The sequence below is a fragment of the Eurytemora carolleeae genome, unplaced genomic scaffold, assembly GCF_000591075.1.
Source record: "Eurytemora carolleeae unplaced genomic scaffold, Eaff_2.0 scaffold715, whole genome shotgun sequence".
In the NCBI taxonomy this organism is placed as follows: Eukaryota; Metazoa; Arthropoda; class Copepoda; order Calanoida; family Temoridae; genus Eurytemora; species Eurytemora carolleeae.
The window spans coordinates 71094-91255 of NW_019396723.1; the positions used below are offsets into that span (position 1 = coordinate 71094).

Here is a 20162-nt window from a genome sequence, read left to right on the forward strand (position 1 = left end):
CATGTTACCCCCAAGGTTAGAAATTGGGTTTCTAAAAATATTTCTGTTCAGGCAGTCTGTCAGTTGACTTATGGCTTTGACTTTGGACACAACGTGCCCAATGACTGCCTAAAACAATCACAAAAATTTGAATCCTGCCATTAAAATTTTAAAAAATTGCAAAAATGAGAAAATAACCACGGTAACGTTTGATTTTAGACCTGAAAATACACTTAATTTTTACGATGTCTTAAAAAGGTCTAAATAGAAGTCCTCCACAGTCAGTATCCAGTAAATATAAATACAGGAGACAGAGTAAGTGTACCACGAAATATGACAATTAATTGTCTGATTATTAGCCAGGAGTTGTTCTATTAAAATAGAACAGAAAAACTGAAAACACAATTTTATTCTTTATTTAATCGATTAAAATGCGAACGAATTTTTTGACTACTCAGATCATTTTGAAACTCACAAAATATCAGATTTAAAAAAATGGGTTTTAAAAACAAGGAATAGACACTTTTTTAGTATGATAGCTAGTATGGGAGAACAACAAGAATATGGTTCTGTTTTCCCATACATGTTTTAACCATTCCCACTCCCAACTCACCTAGCCAATATTAAATTATGGTTAAAATGTTTTATTTGAAACTAAATATAAACTTATTACATGGAATGTATAAAGCAACTGACCTATAGACTGATCAGTTTAACAGGGTTTCAGGACTATTTTACAGGGACAACTGACTAATTTCAAGAAACCATCCATTTAAAGAGTTAAAGTCTTGATTCACAACAGTAATTTTGTCTTTGAATGATAAAGATATCCATGTTTTTCAGATTTAGGTTATGTAAATCTTTAATTGGAGATGCACTTGAAATAACGTGAATTGTCCCATTACATGAAAATACAACATTGGTTTATCAAGTTTTGAAAACTAGACAAGCTGAACAATGAACATTTAATGGTCTTTTATTGTTATTCTTTTTAAATAAAAGGTTCAGATCCGTAAACAAATCCAAGTTCGAAAGGACTTCTTGATTTCACCATGTTACCCTGTATAAAATGTGTATGGAGAACAAAAACAGAAAGAAAAATTATTAATTTATTTTGTGGTACCTTTAACAACATCTGACTCTGATTGAACAAATATTGATTCATCTAAATTAAAATATTTATCCATTTTACTATTGAATGAAATAGCATGGTATGCTTCTATTTTGTTCACTATTGGATCCCAGTCCTCTATGTTTAAGTAGATCTAAAAATCAACGCATTTCGTGAAATTAAAATTTCTTATTTTTGATAAAACTTTAAATACATTTACAAAGATCAGGGTTACATACTGCAAATCAAATAATCTATATGAGAAATGCAGACTTAAGTACAAACATAAAATAACTTCTAAAACCTTCTGATAAAATGTGGGATATATTTGTTTGAAAATTTACAATTATAATACATAACTTATTTATATATGCATAATGTAGAGCAATGGGTTTATAACACTTCATCGAAGGTTTTAAAAAATAAAATATTTCACAATTTCATAACCGTTAAAAGTCGAGTTTTTAAAAGTTTCAGTTTCCATAAGATCTTTCATATATATATTGCATTTGACTGAATTCCTGGTTTTATATCACTGCAGTGCTCACATGAAGGGATGCGCCTAAAAAGTAAATAAAAGTAAATTTTTTAAATATTTCAATTTTATTTATTTGAATTACTCGAGCTTATTTTTTTCTAAACAATTCATTTTGAGTTTATGTTAATACACTGATAACCAGAAAACTATTGAATAGGAAGACGATTTTGAGAATCAAGAAATAACTTTAAAAAGTTCAATGAGCTTGTGGAGTGATGTAAACAGATTTAGTTCACTCTTTGCTTTGTAATCATCAAATACACTAAGTATCGCTATAATGTCGACTTCCTATTCCATTGTTTTCTTGTTATAACTAAGTAATTTGCCAGAGACATGTTGATGAGGGAGGGGGGGCCATGCGGCCATGAACCCCGCAATATCCTGTTCGAACCCAGGTAGTTAGCAGAACCCAGTTCTAACCCCTCGGAAGCCTGTTCAAACCCCGCGGAACCCTGTTTGAACCCCGCCAAAGACTGTACAAAAAATAATCTTTTAATAATAATTGAATTAAAAAGGAAAAAATTCAAAAATTCAAACAAAATTCTTTTAGCTTTAAGATAAAAATCAATTCTCATTCTCAGTGTAAAATTTTGTCTTTGCTAGATTTAATAATTACTTTAAATGAGCTGACTGCGGTGATAAAGAGATAATAATTAATATCTTCCATATAAATATAAATTGCAACTTATTATTTATCAAAAAAAACTGATTCCGATTCATTAAAAGTGGGTATGAAGTATATAATTTTGATATTAATGTTTTTTATAAAATTGCTTTGACCACTTTTAATTTAGTGTTTATTAGATCTATGCAATTAAAAAAAAAGTTTGAACAAGAACGGTCTTTCACAGGGTTGGAACAGGCTTCCACGGGGTTCGAACAGGGTTCTGCTAACTACCTGGGTTCAAACAGGATATTGCGGGGTTCATGGCCGCATGGCCCCCCTCCCTTTGTTGATAATTGTATAGGAAAAAGAAAGATGACAATTTTTCAGAAGTCGTCGGACGCAGCAAGGACATACGGTATAAGTGTCATCACGTGGTAAAGTTATCTTATACCAAAGTTGCTAAAAAACAAGGTGCCGTGACAAACTCCTGAAAGACAAACTCCTGAAAGACAAACTCCGGAAAGACAAACTCCTGAAAAGACAAACTCCTGAAAGACAAACTCCGGAAAGACAAACTCCTGAAAGACAAACTCCTGACGAGACAAACTCCTGACGAGACAAACTCCTGAAAGACAAACTCCTGAAATTATGAAATTTTTCTCTGAATGAAATATGATAAAATTCATAAACTTTAGGAGACAAAATCCGCAAATATCCTAGAAAAAATTCTCAATCTTTAGTAATTTGAATATGTTTCAAGCAGCAAAGTATTACAATGATCAGAATAACCAGCAAGTTTATTATAATTTATTTTTATTATTTAGGGTTAGGTTAGGTTAAGACACTTTCTGGGCCGAGCGCTGCGGCCATGGGTTAGGTTAGTTCAGACACTTTCTGGGCCGAGCGCGCCGGCTAGGACAGGCTACGGGGCCGAGCGCTGCGGCCATGGGTTAGGTTAAGTGTTGACACTTTCTGGGCCGAGCGCTGCGGCTAGATTAAATATGAATTGTGAAACATTTTTTAAATTTGATATTATGGAGTTTGTATTTCAGAATTTTTTATTTTCAGGAGTTTGTCTCGTCAGGAGTTTGTCTTTCCGGAGTTTGTCTTTTCAGGAGTTTGTCTTTCCGGAGTTTGTCTTTCAGGAGTTTGTCTTTCAGGAGTTTGTCACGGCGCCAAAAAACAAGCCTCTGACAAAATACTAAACATCCAGCTGACGGCTTAGAGGGAGTAACCGGCTATGAAGGTAGTTGAACTGAGTATGCAGTATTGTGGTAAACTTCATTTGGATTCATTTGAGACATTTTAAACTTTTTAAAGATCTGTAAATCCCGATTTTGACCGCAAATTCGACGTTCAAAACTCCTACTTCGGGAGTGGATACGTTTTCAGAATTAGTTTTTTAAAATTATTAAATAACGACAACATAAAATGTAAAAAGTTTTACAATAAACTACAGACGTCATGTATAGGAACATGTTGAGAAAGTAAAAATTAATTCTTATCATCGAAAATAAGTAAGCTTGTTCAATTATTAGTTTCTAATTTCTCATTATTCACAAAGATTTTCGCAGATTTCCTAGAATTATTATTGAAAAGACGACATTTGAAGAATTTGAAGAAATCTGCGAATAAATTAAAAGAAAATAAGAAATTCAATTTAATAATGAAAGCGAAAAAATCGATTTTAGCATTGATTTACTGACAAATTTCTTTTGAGAAATTTGTTCCTAACCATCTAATTAGATTACTGTATAATTTTTACTTTATTTTTCGTTGTCGTTATTTAATTAATAAAAATAAATCCACCCCCAAAGTAGAGTTTTGAACGTCGAATTTGCGCTCAAACTCAGATTTACAAATCTTAAAAAAGTTTAATATGTCTAAAAAGCAAACTCAGTTCAACTAACTTACATAGCCGGTCACTCCCTTTAAAAACATTTTCTACTCTCACTAGCCGCAGAATAGATCTGGTAACCTAACGACCTACAAATTGACAAACTCTTTAAGAAAATCTTAAAGAATTAAGAAGACTTTAATAGAAAAAGACGATTCTTAATCACGATGATGATATCTTTCTTATAGTTTCTCAGAAAGGAATAAATATTAAATTGTAAATCGGACATGCCAAATAAAATCATAAAATCATATCCTAACTAGAAAATAGGAGTTGTAAACACAAGGAATTGACTTCAAATGAGCAGTAACAGTGTTTAACTGTGTTTAAATAGTTAGGATTTGTGTAACATTAAAACTAAATTTGCTTATCATGGAAAGAAGAATATTTAAAGAAGCAAAAAAGATGCATGCAGTTTGAGAACATATAAAATGTAAACAATTTACTTCAAAATTGAAGATAAAAGGATCACAAAACACTTAAAATGTAATATTTTAGAAATTTGCATATAATCAACATTTTAACTTACTACTAACACATTTTTATGTACACTGTGCAGGGGTATATAATATTGTCTACAAAAATCTATCCCCTATCAAAGTTCACATGGTGTTTACTCAAAAAAATGTGAAGCGCAGAACACAAATATATATTTTTTACTGTAAGTTAGAAGAAATTAATAAGGGGAGATACTGACAAAAATATATTTCCCTTGTAAAATCCAAAACCATGATATTGAACTAAAAGTGTTTAATACTAACATGCATTGTTTAGAGGAGTCCACCAAAAGGATCGTTATCAGGGATGGTTCCAGTAGTAAGACCAGGAGCCCCAGTATTGAACCCTGGAGTACTCCCGTTTCCAAACCCAGCCTGGAATCCTTTGTTGGGGGTGAGATACTTCCCTCCTACCTCATTATTGTTGTTGCTAAAATTCTGAGAAGAGGAAGTGGATAAAAACCCAGTGTTCAGGTTCTGAGATGCAAATGGTGATGAACTAAAAGACGACATAACCGGCATGGATGGCGAGGGAGTCATTATGCCTGAAAGCCCTGAAGCTGGAAAAGACTGGGATGGAGACAACCCAGGGAAAGGACTTGAAGTGGGGAAAGGCTGTGATGTGGGAAACTGTTGATGTGAAACAAAAGAATTTCCCGGTGATGTTCCTGAAAGATTGGGAGACTGGCCCCAGGTGGTCTCAAGACCAAAGGAGCTTCCACCAAAGGAAGATGCATTGCCAGCCATTGAGGAAGTATTTCCAAAAGGAGTAAGGTTAGCCATGCTAAAGTTTGGCTGGGAGATTGAACTAGAAACCCCAAAACTTGGATTTGGAGGAGAAAAAACGTCGCCAACCTATAAATTAATGTTATATATCTGTAAAAGTATAAATCAAGTGTGGAGGCTGATAGCATAGCAAATAGCAAATGGTGTTGTAACAAAGGTTTAAACATGCAAAAGGGTTTAAAGAAAGCTGAGTAAGTGCAGTACATTGACATGCCATATTTATCAAAAAATATATATTTCAAGGATGCAAAATCTAGGGATAAAGACTTGAAATTCTTATTCTAGCATTTGAGGATTTTATCTCTTACCATAGGTTGATTTTGAAAATTGTTCCTGGCTCCCATAGGAGGTCCCCGCACAGGTGCACTCAAGGCAGGACTTTAAATAATAAAATTGTAAGAATAATCTTGCTTTTAAAAACTGAGATAAAAACTTGTGTTTCTTAAATCTGTTCTTTGTGTAATCTCTAAAAGTTTACGCTATGAATAATGATAAAGAGTTCTGTCGATATACCAACCAAGTGCTGCATAACAATAGTGAAGAATCTATGATTGGAAGAAGTGTCAAAATTTACTCTTATTTACGTTAGAAATTAAAACTATCTATCTATATAATTAAGCTCTTTGCTCATATACATACATTTATTTAAATTCAGCTAGTATACAATATGAAAACATGAAATAAAAAACACTTACTTTCCGCTTGCACCAAAATTAAGATTAGAAGCAAGATTTGCTAATGAAGCGTCCAGATCTCCAGTAATCACCTGCTGTAAGCAAACACATAGAAGACTGACGTCACCTTTTAAACTTTTAAGAGTTTTTATTCAATTTAATTCAATTCAAGAAGCTATTGAAGTCCCGTGGACTCCTTGATCTAACCAGGGTACGATCAGGATAGATCTAACGTCGGGTTTCACGATCAAGTTTGAGCCATGAATCCGGATTATACGAATAGGCTTTTCAACTTCTTCCATTATTGACAAAACTAAATAATATCAAATTTGTTACTTTTATTTTTCATTTTCATTTTCCAACTTATTTTGCGAACAAACTGAGATTAAGATGAATTAAAAAAATCTAGTTTCATTTTTTTCTTGTAAACTTTGTTTTCATAGACCCCCCCCCCCTCCAAGTAAAAGGAAGAGTTGTTTTGCAATGTCCACATTTTCCAGTCATATCTACTTCTTCCTATAATTAACTCCTTTTATCCATTATGCCATGTTTTTGTGACAGTACACTACTAAGAATCTAACACATTTTCCAGTCATATCTACTTCTTCCTATCATTAACTCCTTTTATCCATTATGCCATGGTTTTGTGACAGTACACTACTAAGAATCTAACACATTTTCCAGTCATATCTACTTCTTCCTATCATTAACTCCTTTTATCCATTATGCCATGTTTTTGTGACAGTACACTACTAAGAATCTAACGTGGAAGTTTCAGTGGTTTTAGTTTCAGTTCTTAATCTAGTTATGCCACTGCATATACTGGTTTACTAAAAACAATAAGTTTTTTGGATTTTAGATTTAAGGATTTTAATATGAACAAGCAAAATTCTTTGGATAAAGTTTCGGTAAACTTCAGTTAAAATCTAATTAATATAAGGTGATTTCTAAAGTAAAAAAGTTTTATATCATCAGAATTGAAATTCAAATGTGTTTGTTCCTTGGGTTTAGATTGATTGTTGGTGACAGCACCAGCAGGTTGTAGAATATCAGCGAATAGATCACTACCTGTCATACCGTTACCATTTCCTACATTTAGTAGATATAAAGTAGTAATATTTGTTTGTGTTTTGTTATTACGTCCGAGCACACTCTTTTACCGATTTCATTCCTTTGTTTTGGGAGCATAGTAGAACCACGGAAATGTTCTTAAATTGATTTAAAAGTTGAGGTAGGTAGACTTTAAAAAGGAAAACTTAGTTTCCAAGCAAAGCTGGCTTCCCGAGCTAATTAATTCGGAAAGTTCCAAACTTTCAAAACTGTATTCTTTAAAAGTTTGCTTTTATGAATGTTTGCAAAATGTTTACCCTTAGAGAAAATATATTATAAAAACTTACCAAAAACTATTAAATTTAAAATAATTGTTTTTGGTTAGTTCTTGCACGAATCTTATTGCAGGGGTAAAATTGGGAATGTGTAACAGAAATTTTCAAATCTATTCAAGTTTTTAAAAGATTATCAGATAATTGTGGAACATTTAAAAGTTTATTGTCTTTTTACCTGCAGGTGGTTGGCCGAAAATTTGTCTTTTTACCTGCAGGGGGTTGGCCGAAAATTTGTCTTTTTACCTGCAGGGAGTTGGCCGAAAATTTGTCTATTTACCTGCAGGGGGTTGGCGAAAGTTTTTCTATTTNGCCTGCATGGGGTTGGCGAAAGTTTGTCTATTTACCTGCAGGGGGTTGGCCGAAAATATTATTGAAGGAATTATCTGATGCAAAATTATTGGAACCAAAACCTGGAAACAAATTAATAAATAAATTAAATTTTAATTAATTTTCTCTCTTAAGATTAATCCTTAAATTAAAAAAAAAAAACAGGAAATTGGAATAAAAAATTAATTTAGACTGGTCTATTTATAATTTCTTTCTTTAATATTCTCAGATTTTTGCTTTTAAGTTTTTTTACTTGCAAAATCAAAATAAACCAATATATAAAATAAAAAGGAAATATTACAAAAGTAAACTGAATTGAACCCCCACGACTAATACAGGACAATTGGAAAAAGCCCAAAAAGCTAGAAAACATTCAACATAAAATATGCTTTAATGCGCACTGCAGTTATCACAATGTCGATTGTAAACGACCGATCAATCAGAACGAATGTTAAAAACAAATTTTGTCTAATGATGCAAGTCCTTCAATTTAAGTAAAAATTAGATGATAAACCTAAATTTTATTTAGTTTGCTTGGATGAACGCAAATATATCTTAAACTTTCTTTGGAAAACTGTGTCTTAAAACTATTTTATCTGAGATGAAAAACTTTAGAATTGTGGATTTTGAGATCAATCAGCTTGATCTCCTCTTTTTGTTAATCTCAGATATTCAGATTAAGCGATCAGGATTAAGTAAGGGTATCCAATTCTAAAGTTCCCAGTTCTGACAACAATAATTTAATAATGTGTAAGGTCACCTATGAAAAAATACACACATCATACATTTTTGTGAAATTTGAAACACAACTTATCCTATCTTAAAGATGTTCCCGAGGGAAAAAATTATTTAAACTTGAAAAATGTCTTCCAAAATATGCGGGTTTCTTGTTAATTTTTCAAAAAAAAACCAAAAATAACATCTGGGGGAAAAAATCAATTTCTAACGGAGGGAGGGAGGATCTTTTNTCTTTTTGTTGAAAAAATATACACCCCAGTAGTATTGATGAATCTGGCCCTCATGAAAATCTATGAGTAAGTATGGCCTAGATGTGTTTCTAATTAAAACAATGTGTATTTCAAACAAGTGAAATTTTTTTTAAAGATAATTCCGAGTTCAAACTAACCATGCACTAGCAGTCTATTGTCTATTCAATTTAAAAATAGGAATGACTTATCCCAACTGAAGTTGTTAAAATAAAAAGCTAGTTGTTAGAATAAAAAGCTGATTCCGAATTTAATAAATTTGAACCGCGTCTCAAATTTGCCAAAAAACGCTTTCAATTGAGCGCCGGCTTAAATTTTTAAACATTGAATACAATTTTGAGCCGCGTCTCAAATTGAAGCCGTGGTTCAAATTCTTAAAATTCGACTTATACCGTCATTATTAATTTTTTGCGATTAAGGAATTTTTTAAGTACTTCTATATCGTAATTCTTATTAAAGTTCATCTAGTGGGTTGCAGTAAAAAATCAAGTTAAATTTGTGTCTCTAGGACCAACCTTTTTCAACTCTCAACGGTTACAAGAAGAAGGAAGAATTACAAAACAAATCTTAATTAATTCCACTCAAATATTCGTTAGCAGTGGTTTTAGTAAAAATATTTAAAAATTGTTAATTTAATTTTTCTTATTTTGCGATTGAATATTCTGGAGGATTGCCTAAATACTACAGCTATAGATGATTGGATTAATTGATTGGATTAATCCTCTAATTGAACGGATTAAAGGTAGATTGAGAATTACCTGTAAAAGCCGAGGGGGTGCAATCAATAAAAATATTAGATAACAAAAACTAGATCAGGATTAACTTTCTTATGTTAAAAATCCGCATTAAAAAATCAGAAAAATTAATCTAGAACTAACGAGAGCGATATCCGAAAGCAAGGAATGCAAAGCTTGTTCTAAAGAATTAGAATAAGATACATTTAGTAGGATTAAAACTAGAATCCCTTCTGTAGGATTAAAACTACAATACCTTCTGTAGGATTAGAATAGGATACATTTAGTAGGATTAAAACTAGAATACCTTCTGTAGGATTAATACTAGAATAGCTTATGTAGGATTAAAATAGGATACATTTATTAGGATAAAAATTAGAAAACCTTCTGTAGGATTAATACTAGAATAGCATGTAGAATTAAAACTAGAACATCTTATGTAGAATTAAAATTTAATATTTTCTTTAGTATTAAAATTAGGATATCTTGTGTATGAATAAAATTGAAAGAAAAAAATATTTTTAGGGGGGGGGGCTGAAAATATGTATTACATACTAATAATAAAAAAGTAATTATAAATGATTACTCACCAGATCCATTAGTATTAAAGGGTGTAGAGGTGGGGGTGGGAAACACAGGTGCCCCACTTCCAGCAGCTAAATATTAGCAATATTAAAACAGGCTGCGGGATTATTATATTTTTTTTTACAAGTAATGTAAGTTTGGTAATTATTTTGTGTTTCCAGGATTAAGTTAAATAAATCCTTTTTGATATTAGGATTCAAAAATTGAAAACAAAGGCGACTAAAAATGTGTAACAAAAAGAACACAAAAAATGCTCTCATTAAAGGAAATATTCCAACTATTAAATTTATCTGTTTTCTTGTGGTTTCCTTAGATTTAAATCGAAATATAATTAAGCTTAGCAGATAAGTGCTTTCTTATACCAAGCCTCTGACCTCAAATTAAAATTTTACTATAAAAAAATTAGATTTGGGCAAGATTTCTTAATAGATTTCTAGATATTTTAGATATTAGATTTCTTCTTATTATTATTTATATCATGTTTGAATTATCTCCATTTTACTAAATTAGAATTAAGACATTGCCCTTACCGTTTAACATATTAGCGAAGGGATTTCCCTGAAGCTGCAGTAGATCGTCAGCAGCTGTTGTTGGAAAAGCTGGACTCTTAGCAGGAGCAGCTGATGATGGAGCTGATACACCTGCAGCATATTGTTGTTAACATAAATTCGAAAATATAAGGAAGACGATTTTACCGACCCAAAATGCCTCTGTTAATTCTCTAAATGCGTGTGTACACAGGAACCACGAAATGAAGCAAGCACGCCCCACATGTCAAATCCCCGCTCACCCTAGCTCCCACTTCACCCCAGCGTCAGTTAGCTTTAGAATGTCGAGATGCGAACACCTCTAATATGGAACTACTTTNGATAAACACTCTCTGCAAATATTTCAAAACAAATTTTATTTTTCTTAAATAAATGTTATAGAATATTTGGGTTTTTCCTGATTTCTTTATTTGTATATTTTCTGACCTTTTTAAAGGTCAACAATTGTATATTTGAGATAAACTTCGTATTAAATATTTCCCGCATTACCCTTGATTTAAGCAAACAAATACATTATACATACAAATACATCGTCGTCTCATTTCTTTCTTTCAATGCTTGATCTCGATTTTTTGTTAATCTGCAGATTAATTTAATCTTTATTCGGTATCCCGCATGGAAATCGTACCCAGTCACGGGGATTAAAGGGAGATTTGATTAGGGAAAGAAGGAATAACTGAGATGAAGAGATTAAGCATTTATAATGCTCGAACTAACAGTACCCACAGTCGATATCAAGATCAAGCGATTGGGATTATGTGATTCCTAATCTTATATTCCCAGCTCAGGGAATATTTATAGATTTAACAGTCAAAAACCAAGATTTAATTTTTTGTTATTATATTTTAAGAAAAACAAAAATGGCCATCTTTGCATCAGCTGATTACCGAAAAGATCTAGAATGTTCGGGGTTTCCTCGGCCTGCTCAGCTTCAGCTGTCACTGCAAACGGATTGCTAGCGCTGGCAGAACTACGGAACTTCTCCATAGCAGCAGCCTATGCAATCAATCAATAAATCAGTATCAAATCAATTAATCAAGATTACCAATCAATTAAATTCAATCAATCAAAAGAATAATTTTTGTTTTGAAATAACATGACTAAAAACAAATAAAAAAAGCAAGAAAACGCAAGAAATTTACTGAATTATTTATAAACAACATTTGACTTTTTTAAGGGGGTGGGGGGGAGAACTTTCCGTAACAATTTATTATTATTAAACATCCCCCCCCCCCCCCCCCCGAAAAAAAATAATTAAAAAAATAAAGTAAAATATATTACCTCCTCCTGTAAAAGTTTCTCTGCTGTCCTATCGTCTATACCACCATTGTTAGCGGCAGAACCAAACGCACTTAAAAAATATATTGCCTGGCGATTCATTGAATTTGAAGGGTGTCCTTGATCATATCTTTTCAAATTGGGAAGGGGGGGGGGGGCGCTGAGAATTCAGAATACAACTTCTAGAACGTAGTTTTAACATATAACCATAATATTACTTTACTCGATCTTGATTCAATTCTTACAAAGAAACGGACAGAGACCGATTTTAAAGAATTTAAACCGTGTCGCTGGACAGCAGAAAACCGGTCCCTACTAAGTGCCGGCTCAAATCTCGAAACACTGAATACAATTTAAAGTGGATCCAACCATGCTTGAGCTGCATCTTAAATTTGAGATGCGGCTCTTTAAATTCGGCCTCGGGTATTTTTTCGGAATGGGGGCTTGGTAAAATTGAATTAATATTTCACAAAAAAAATTTAAGATGTTTGAATGGTGTCTGTAAGTAAGTCCGAAAACAAATATGTTATATATAAAAACGAAAATATTCCCTAAAGAATTAAAATATTTAAAAAAAAACACGATAAATAAAAAATAAATAAATAAATTACTTTGAGGTGGAAGCTAAAGCATTCACTGCAGCTGCTACGTTCACTCTAATAAGCAAAACAAAAATAATAAAACAAAAAAGAAAAAACAAAGTTAGCTATAAAATAATGTACCTAAAAAAAACAAAACAAATTATAAAAATAATAAAAAAACAAATAAAATTACAAAATGTCATGCTTGTCACTAAATAACAAATCATAAAATGAACAATGAATTCCCCCCCCCCCATTTATTTGTACTAACCTAGCTGCTCCTGTTGGGGTGGTGCCCCCGGATCCAGGTTTTCGCCCCTCTAGGTTCGCCAAGTGAGCCTCGAGTGCATCCAATAAACTACTCGGAGCCTACACACAATTTAATATTAAAGGGACTGTGAGCGTAATTTTAATTGGCATTCCATATAAAGAGGGACATGCCTGATTCACAATGGTATCCTTCAGAGGAGTAGTCAGGGGGAATATTGTTGTTTTTATAAGTGTTTGATTCTGTTTATTTCTCCACAGTGTTCCTGCATAAGAAATGCAAATTGCACAAGTCACTTTTGTAGGGAAACCAAAATAAAAAATAATCAGTTTTAAAAATTATAAACATGGATGTATACAAAGCTTTTAGGTTTACCATCGTAAATCGGTATTGCCTTTTAAACATGGAAGGTCTCTTGAAATGATTTCCATTACCCCAAGGTTATAATGCAAGGAAAGTACGCAGTGAACTGTCTCTGGGCGGTAATGTAAACACGAGACGGATGTCACAGCCTGACATGGGATCCATCTTTCACATAAAAAAATATTCTGGTCATAGGAAACCATTATGTGAATTATCAAAATTATTAAAATTTAATGCTTTTAACCTCCTCGGATACTAAACGAACACTGATGCATCTATTCTTGTTTACAAATTACGCCCAGAGAGAACTGGTTTCAATATGTACGCAGAGTATACGTAACTGCAATTAACTTTCCTTGCATTATAGCCTTGCATTACCCAACACAGAGCATTTAGGGGCCTAACCATGAGTGGCAAAAAAACAAAAGACGTTTGAATACAATATCAATATTTAGATATTGAATTTGTTAAAGCCTACAAAAATTACACGGACATACAATGTCTAACAGATAAATGATAAAAGTGCAATAGGACGAATACAAAGAATAAATTAAACCGAAGTACCAGTGCTATGGACCCATTTAGTTTTGATGCGGATGCGGATCCGGATCCTGGATCCGCACTGGAAAAAAATTGATCCGGATCCAGGTCATTTCTTTACGATTTATTGAATTTCTATTCAGAATTTTCAATTTTTTTGTTTTAATTCTATGCTAAAATTTGATGAACCATTCAGAAATCAGGAAATTTTTATAATCTCTCCTTTTTTAATAGTTCAGTTTCGGGTTAAGAAAGTAAAAAAAGTTTTTTTTTTTGCAGCTTTTGGTTTATATCCGGATCCTCAGCACTGCGAAATATTAAATTATAAAAACGAAAATAAAGATACTAACTATTTCTAATTAATTATTGAATAAATAAAAAATGTACGAAATATTTTAACTACTATTTGTAGATACAAATCAATCAATATTAATTCACTGCAATATAGTGTTTTGCAAAGTTTATTCCCTACAATTTCTTTCAGGGTAAAAATTTGGCAAAGTGTGAAAAGAAATTATTTATTCTTAACAGTTGCTTTGCTCAAACTCTATGTCAAATATGCAGCAACAAAAAAATTAGGGATTCATTTTTTTCAAAATAAAGTTAAGTTTTTTTCAATTTTTTTTTCTTGCAGGAATTGTCCTAAATCAAGTAAATATATACCTTTTCTCTTTTTTTGATAAAGGTTTCCAGGAACACTTACCAATTGTATATTTACTAATAAACTGTAACTCAATACAACATTAACAGTTTGCCTCGTTAAATAAATAAAGAAAAAAAAACCTTGGCAAGGTCGGGTATGTCTCCCTTATCTATTCCTACATTCTAAAAAAGAATAAAAATAAAATAAATATTAAAGCATGCAGGGTGNTTTTATTTAAGACGACTGAGTTCTTAATCCGTGAATAAATGCCTAATCACATTATCTACCATTGACTGAGAGCAGACTTTTTGGATTTGTTTAACTTCTAACTTGAGAGTTCATAAAGTACTTAACTTAATCCGTTGGGTTACAAAATATACGGATTAGTGCTTTCAATTCAAAAGGTGCAACTTCCGGCTAATACCTGATAAGATCTCTGAAGAGGAGCATAAAACAAGCGTTGATTACTCCGTTGTTCAAATCCTAAATATCAATTGTTTAAGACAAGATTAGGAGTTATAGTGAGCTCAACGAGGGAGGGGAAGCACTGGTGCAGGGCTGCCATGACCGTGGCAAAATGACCTTCGGAGTCTCCAGATAAGCAGAATGACCAGCCTCGCGAAACCGTCTCCGCACCTCTTACTACGTCTCCAAGCCTCCATCATTCCATCTCCATGCCCTGTTTGGAGGTCATTCTACATATCAGGAGGCTCCAGAGGTTATTTCGCAGGGCTCATGGCGGCTCTGCATCCCATCCCTCGCTCAACCCAGTGCAATTCAAGCTTGAATAACTCTGAGAAGAAAAATCAAGTATTAAAAATCTAGACCAATACTGATGCCGACAATACGCAATTCCAGAGTTGGAAATCATTTAAAAGAGTTTAAAAACTAGAGATGCATGAAAATATATTAGTTTAAAAACTAGAGATGCATGAAAATATATTAGTTTAAAAACTAGAGATGCATGAAAATATATTAGTTTAAAAACTAGAGATGCATGAAAATATATTAGTTTAAAAACTAGAGATGCATGAAAATATATTAGTTTAAAAACTAGAGATGCATGAAAATATATTAGTTTAAAAACTAGAGATGCATGAAAATATATTAGTTTAAAAACTAGAGATGCATGAAAATATATTAGTTTAAAAACTAGAGATGCATGAAAATATATTAGTTTAAAAACTAGAGATGCATGAAAATATATTAGTTTAAAAACTAGAGATGCATGAAAATATATTAGTTTAAAAACTAGAGATGCATGAAAATATATTAGTTTAAAAACTAGAGATGCATGAAAATATATTAGTTTAAAAACTAGAGATGCATGAAAATATATTAGTTTAAAAACTAGAGATGCATGAAAATATATTAGTTTAAAAACTAGAGATGCATGAAAATATATTAGTTTAAAAACTAGAGATGCATGAAAATATATTAGTTTAAAAACTAGAGATGCATGAAAATATATTAGTTTAAAAACTAGAGATGCATGAAAATATATTAGTTTAAAAACTAGAGATGCATGAAAATATATTAGTTTAAAAACTAGAGATGCATGAAAATATATTAGTTTAAAAACTAGAGATGCATGAAAATATATTAGTTTAAAAACTAGAGATNCGCAAAAACTTGATTTAAATTTGTAGTTGTCACAGTGATAAGTTTCCATCATAAAAAAACCTACGCAATATATTTGTTTATTTCTATCCACGCACCACCAGTCCGCCACCTGGTTTTTTAAAATTTAAATTGACCTTAAAACACAACTGTGTCATAAAATAGGAATTTACAGCTAGCAGAAAAAAGTTAAATATAAGATTCGTATGCTAAGATTTTTAATGTTCACCTTACACAACAATGGAACCCACAAAACAATGGACTAGGAAGACGACATGTATGCATTCTTGATGCTATATTGCAAAAAATTGTTCATGAAAATCAACTTATCAAGTGAGACGATTCATAGCTTAATCTATAAGTCAGCTTCCTATTCCGCAGTTTTATGGGTCTTATTGTAATCATAGTTGCCCCCTGCCCCAAACAAAATCAAAACCGCTGTTCTTAAATTTAAGATTTTTCTTCAAAAAAATGCCAAAAATTTAGAACAAAATAAACAACATTTTCCAAAATTAAGATTTTTAGAAAAATTTAAGATTGGAAAAAAATGAAAAATTTAGAAATGAAAAATTCTCTTTTTTTTTGTCAAAAATATTTACTTCTTCATACAAATAAACATAATAGATATTAGTATAGTATGAAAGGCTTAAAAAAGAAAAATGTTATAAAATCATCATCTTTCATTTAATATGTTCTCACACGTCCCAAGTATGATTGTTTGATGCAGATTCCTGTTTGTCAAATAGTTTCATGCAGATTTCATCCTTTTCATTCTTTTTATCCAAAAATGTTTTATTTTCCCCTAAAAATCATCTTTTTTCCCAATTCAGTTTATAAAACTCTAAAAAAAACATACACAACTTCTTGGGAAAACAAATGATTTTCAAAAAGGGCCGGGGGGGATTGATTTATCAGAAAAATACACCCCTGAACGAATTAATATTATATAATTTTAAATGATATGTACATAATAATGATATCTTTAAACAATTTCGCAGGAATATATTGATCATCTTAGCCCTCAGAGAATGGTAAAATTCGATACTGTTCCTAACTCGAAATTGGGGTATAAAGTTTTTTCTTGAATAAGTACACGATCCCTTTGAAACATAAAATAATGATTTAAACCTACCCTCTCTTAACTTTACAGAAGTCGAATGCTACATTCCTGTAGCTAACCGACTTCTCGCTCATATACTTGGCGTACCGCCGGATAAACGGGGACATATCATATCCTGAACAAATAAATAAATTGATTATCAAACGTCCACTATCGTCCGATTCACAAAGGTACCCGTAAATGCTTTGTCAGATCAAGAATGAGTTAACTATCCAACATCCATGTCCTTCTTTTTTAAATTTTAATATTTCAAAGGTGCGTTATGAAAGGAACTTGCGGATTTCTACAAATAGAAAAAAATGGAGTTTAACACAAGCTATAAAAACGACTAAAAATTATACAAAATATTGATGTGATGATGGTTTAAAGGGACCATTTTGAATCGGTCTTGTCTTGTTTTTAATTAAGGGTCAATCCCTTCAATAAGTATTTATATAGAAAATTCCATATAGGGATATGAAGTACCTCATTTCTCATTCAGAGTTATCTTAAACTTTTGGTATTACTACCAATCTTTTACAACTTTCCCCTCTTATCCCTATTCAACAGAATTTAGTTTCATATAATTCCTGCAGGGAGGGGGAAGGTTACTTTTTGCTAAAAATCAAATAAAAAAATTTTTCCCTTCAAAATCAACACCTTACTGCATTTTAACTTTTGAAGAAATGCTATGCAAGAAAAAAAAACACTTTAAAAATGTTCACCAAACTGGTACAAAAATAATGATTAAAGTTGTGGATCTAATTTTCCTTGTCTTAAAAGAAAAATCTAAGGGTAAGGTTAATAATAAAATTATTTTAAAACAAATAAAAAACAAATAAAATTCAAACGCAACCCTAAAAATCTGTGAAATTAAAAATGTGTGCATTAACAACATGAAAACACTTGTTCCACAAATACTAACTGTAAAATGAATAATGCTAAGAACTAAAATTCTTAGGAACAAACTTTTAAAAACCAGCTGACTTTTTGTAACTTTACTGGAGCCAATTATCTCAATTATTTAATTTTTTTCTCAGAAAAATATAGACCGATAACAACAAGGTGTCAAAAAAAGTAGTCATAAAACAAGTATAAAATACTCACCCCTAAGTGGTCCTGCATGAAAAAGATGGAAATATTAATAACTTTCATAAAAGTAAAAAAACTCTTTCATTTTTAACATTTTATGCAAATGAAAAAGCTTTGATCTAACACTTAGTGCTACAATCGTTCCAAACCAAACCAAACCAAACCAAACCAAACCAAACCAAACCAAAAGTTTGGTTGACTACCTACAATCCTGTTTCTTTCCGCAGTTTGTTTATGGTTTGGTTCAAGGTATACAGCCTGAGCTATTACATTTTGCAGCAGATCAGTCACTGTAATAAATGTATTGAAAAAAGAACCATCCGACACTGTAATACATTTACTGAAGAAAAAAAACCATCCGAATTTGTAATACATATATTTTATATTAGGTGGGGATAAAACCCAAAACAGCAAATAGCTAATCTCCACCTAATTGCTACATGATTGCATAAATATAGTAAACAATATAAATTTAGTTGCAGATTTTTTGCTTGTAACATTATAACTTGTATGTGTATTTTTAGCAATAAACTATATTTTGTCTTATCATTGCCTTATATGTTAACATGCTTTATTGGCTCATATGATAATGTTATTTTGTCCTCTTTCAAATTGCCTACTACATATATTAACATGTCTCCTTTATTTCATATAATGTACTCCAGCTTACCATATACTCCTTCATTTCATATAATGTACTTCAGCTTACCATATACTCCTTTATCGCCTGTCATGTACTCCTTCTTACCTTGTACTCCTCCCTTGTCTAAAAAGCTATTGAGCTGAAAGTTACTGTTACTTGAAGCAAGGTACTGTGTAAACCTCTGAAAATAAACAAATATCATAGAACTGGCAAGATACAGGGATCAGCAAAATTTAATGGAACATGACAAAAAAAGTGTTACGGGTTAGCCCAGTGCTTCGGATCCGCATCCACAAAAAATTGTGAATCCGCGGATCCTGATCCACGGGTCCTTAACGAACCATAGCCAAATAAAAATCAACTTTTTGGGTCTTAAAAAACAAATCTCAAATGTAAACTTATGAGCTAATATTACAAATTTTATAATCTCTGAATGGTTAATCGAGCTTAAGCATAAAATAAAGCAAAAACGGCTATACAAATTAGAAAAAAATAATTTTATTTCTTTAAAAATCAAGAATTATTCATGACCTGGGTCCAGATTCATTTTTTAGGGCGGATCCGCATCAAAGTGAAACGGATCCTACACAAAAAAAATCCTAACCTCGTTCCCATAGCACATAAGATGGTGCGTTGTGATGAGACCTTTGAAGACGACAACCCAGTGCGGATTCTGTGTTCTCTCGATGAGAAGGTTTGCCAGGGTAGGGATAGAGACGTTAGGCTCATTTGTACAGTGCAGTAGGTCTTAATTATAGAATTGAAAGAGATTATTTTTAAAAAAGAAGGAAAACCGACGATGTCTTCCTCATTGTTAAAGGGCAAGTTTGTAAGTCAGTCAAATAATTCTTAAATTTGATGGTCATTTATAATCCGTTGACATTCAAGTAAATAGTACTGAAATGTATCATTATCATTGTTAGACTTAAAATCATAAAAAGTCACAAAAAGTTTGCTTTTACTTTCATATATTATACTACACTAAAATGAATATTTAGGTCTAATTTGTTATTTTACAAAAATAATCTATTTAAAACTATTCCTCGAGTAGATAAAAGAAAATCATGAAATTAGCTGACTAGTAAAAAAATTTGTAAACGTAATTTTTTCTTAGAATTTTAGTATGATTTATATTAGTAATTTAGATTAACTTGATACTTACAATCCAAATGTTTTTTCTTAGGCCCGATAATCTCCTCTGTAGTTGCTTTACAGACTGCTTTAGCCAAGCCTTGACCAGCGATACTGTGCCGAGCGGCCAATATCCTTAAAATAGTAAATAGTGACATGATGGCTGAAGTAATTTTCATGGTTTGATACTTCAGTCCCCTCTTAATTGACTAAGAAACTAGTCAATAATTTGTTTTTATATCCCCCCCCC

The 20162-nt window shown here is 31.8% G+C and overlaps 1 protein-coding gene across 1 annotated transcript; it reads right to left on the reverse strand.

Moving 5' to 3' along the window:
- Nucleotides 1-606: 606 nt before the first annotated feature.
- LOC111707813 (phosphatidylinositol-binding clathrin assembly protein unc-11) lies at nucleotides 607-20070 on the reverse strand. The gene is made up of 20 exons (XM_023480974.1): nucleotides 19944-20070; nucleotides 19386-19528; nucleotides 18887-18962; nucleotides 18342-18428; nucleotides 17079-17182; nucleotides 14746-14810; nucleotides 14622-14631; nucleotides 14468-14509; nucleotides 12785-12882; nucleotides 12544-12588; nucleotides 11936-12005; nucleotides 11542-11650; nucleotides 10637-10747; nucleotides 10112-10177; nucleotides 7819-7884; nucleotides 7090-7178; nucleotides 6111-6184; nucleotides 5724-5793; nucleotides 4894-5484; nucleotides 607-1652 (listed from the first exon to the last, which is right to left on the reverse strand). The coding sequence occupies exons 1-19, from the start codon at nucleotides 20068-20070 to the stop codon at nucleotides 4903-4905; spliced, it is 2034 nt and encodes a 677-aa protein (XP_023336742.1). The 3' UTR covers nucleotides 607-1652; nucleotides 4894-4902.
- Nucleotides 20071-20162: the final 92 nt, after the last annotated feature.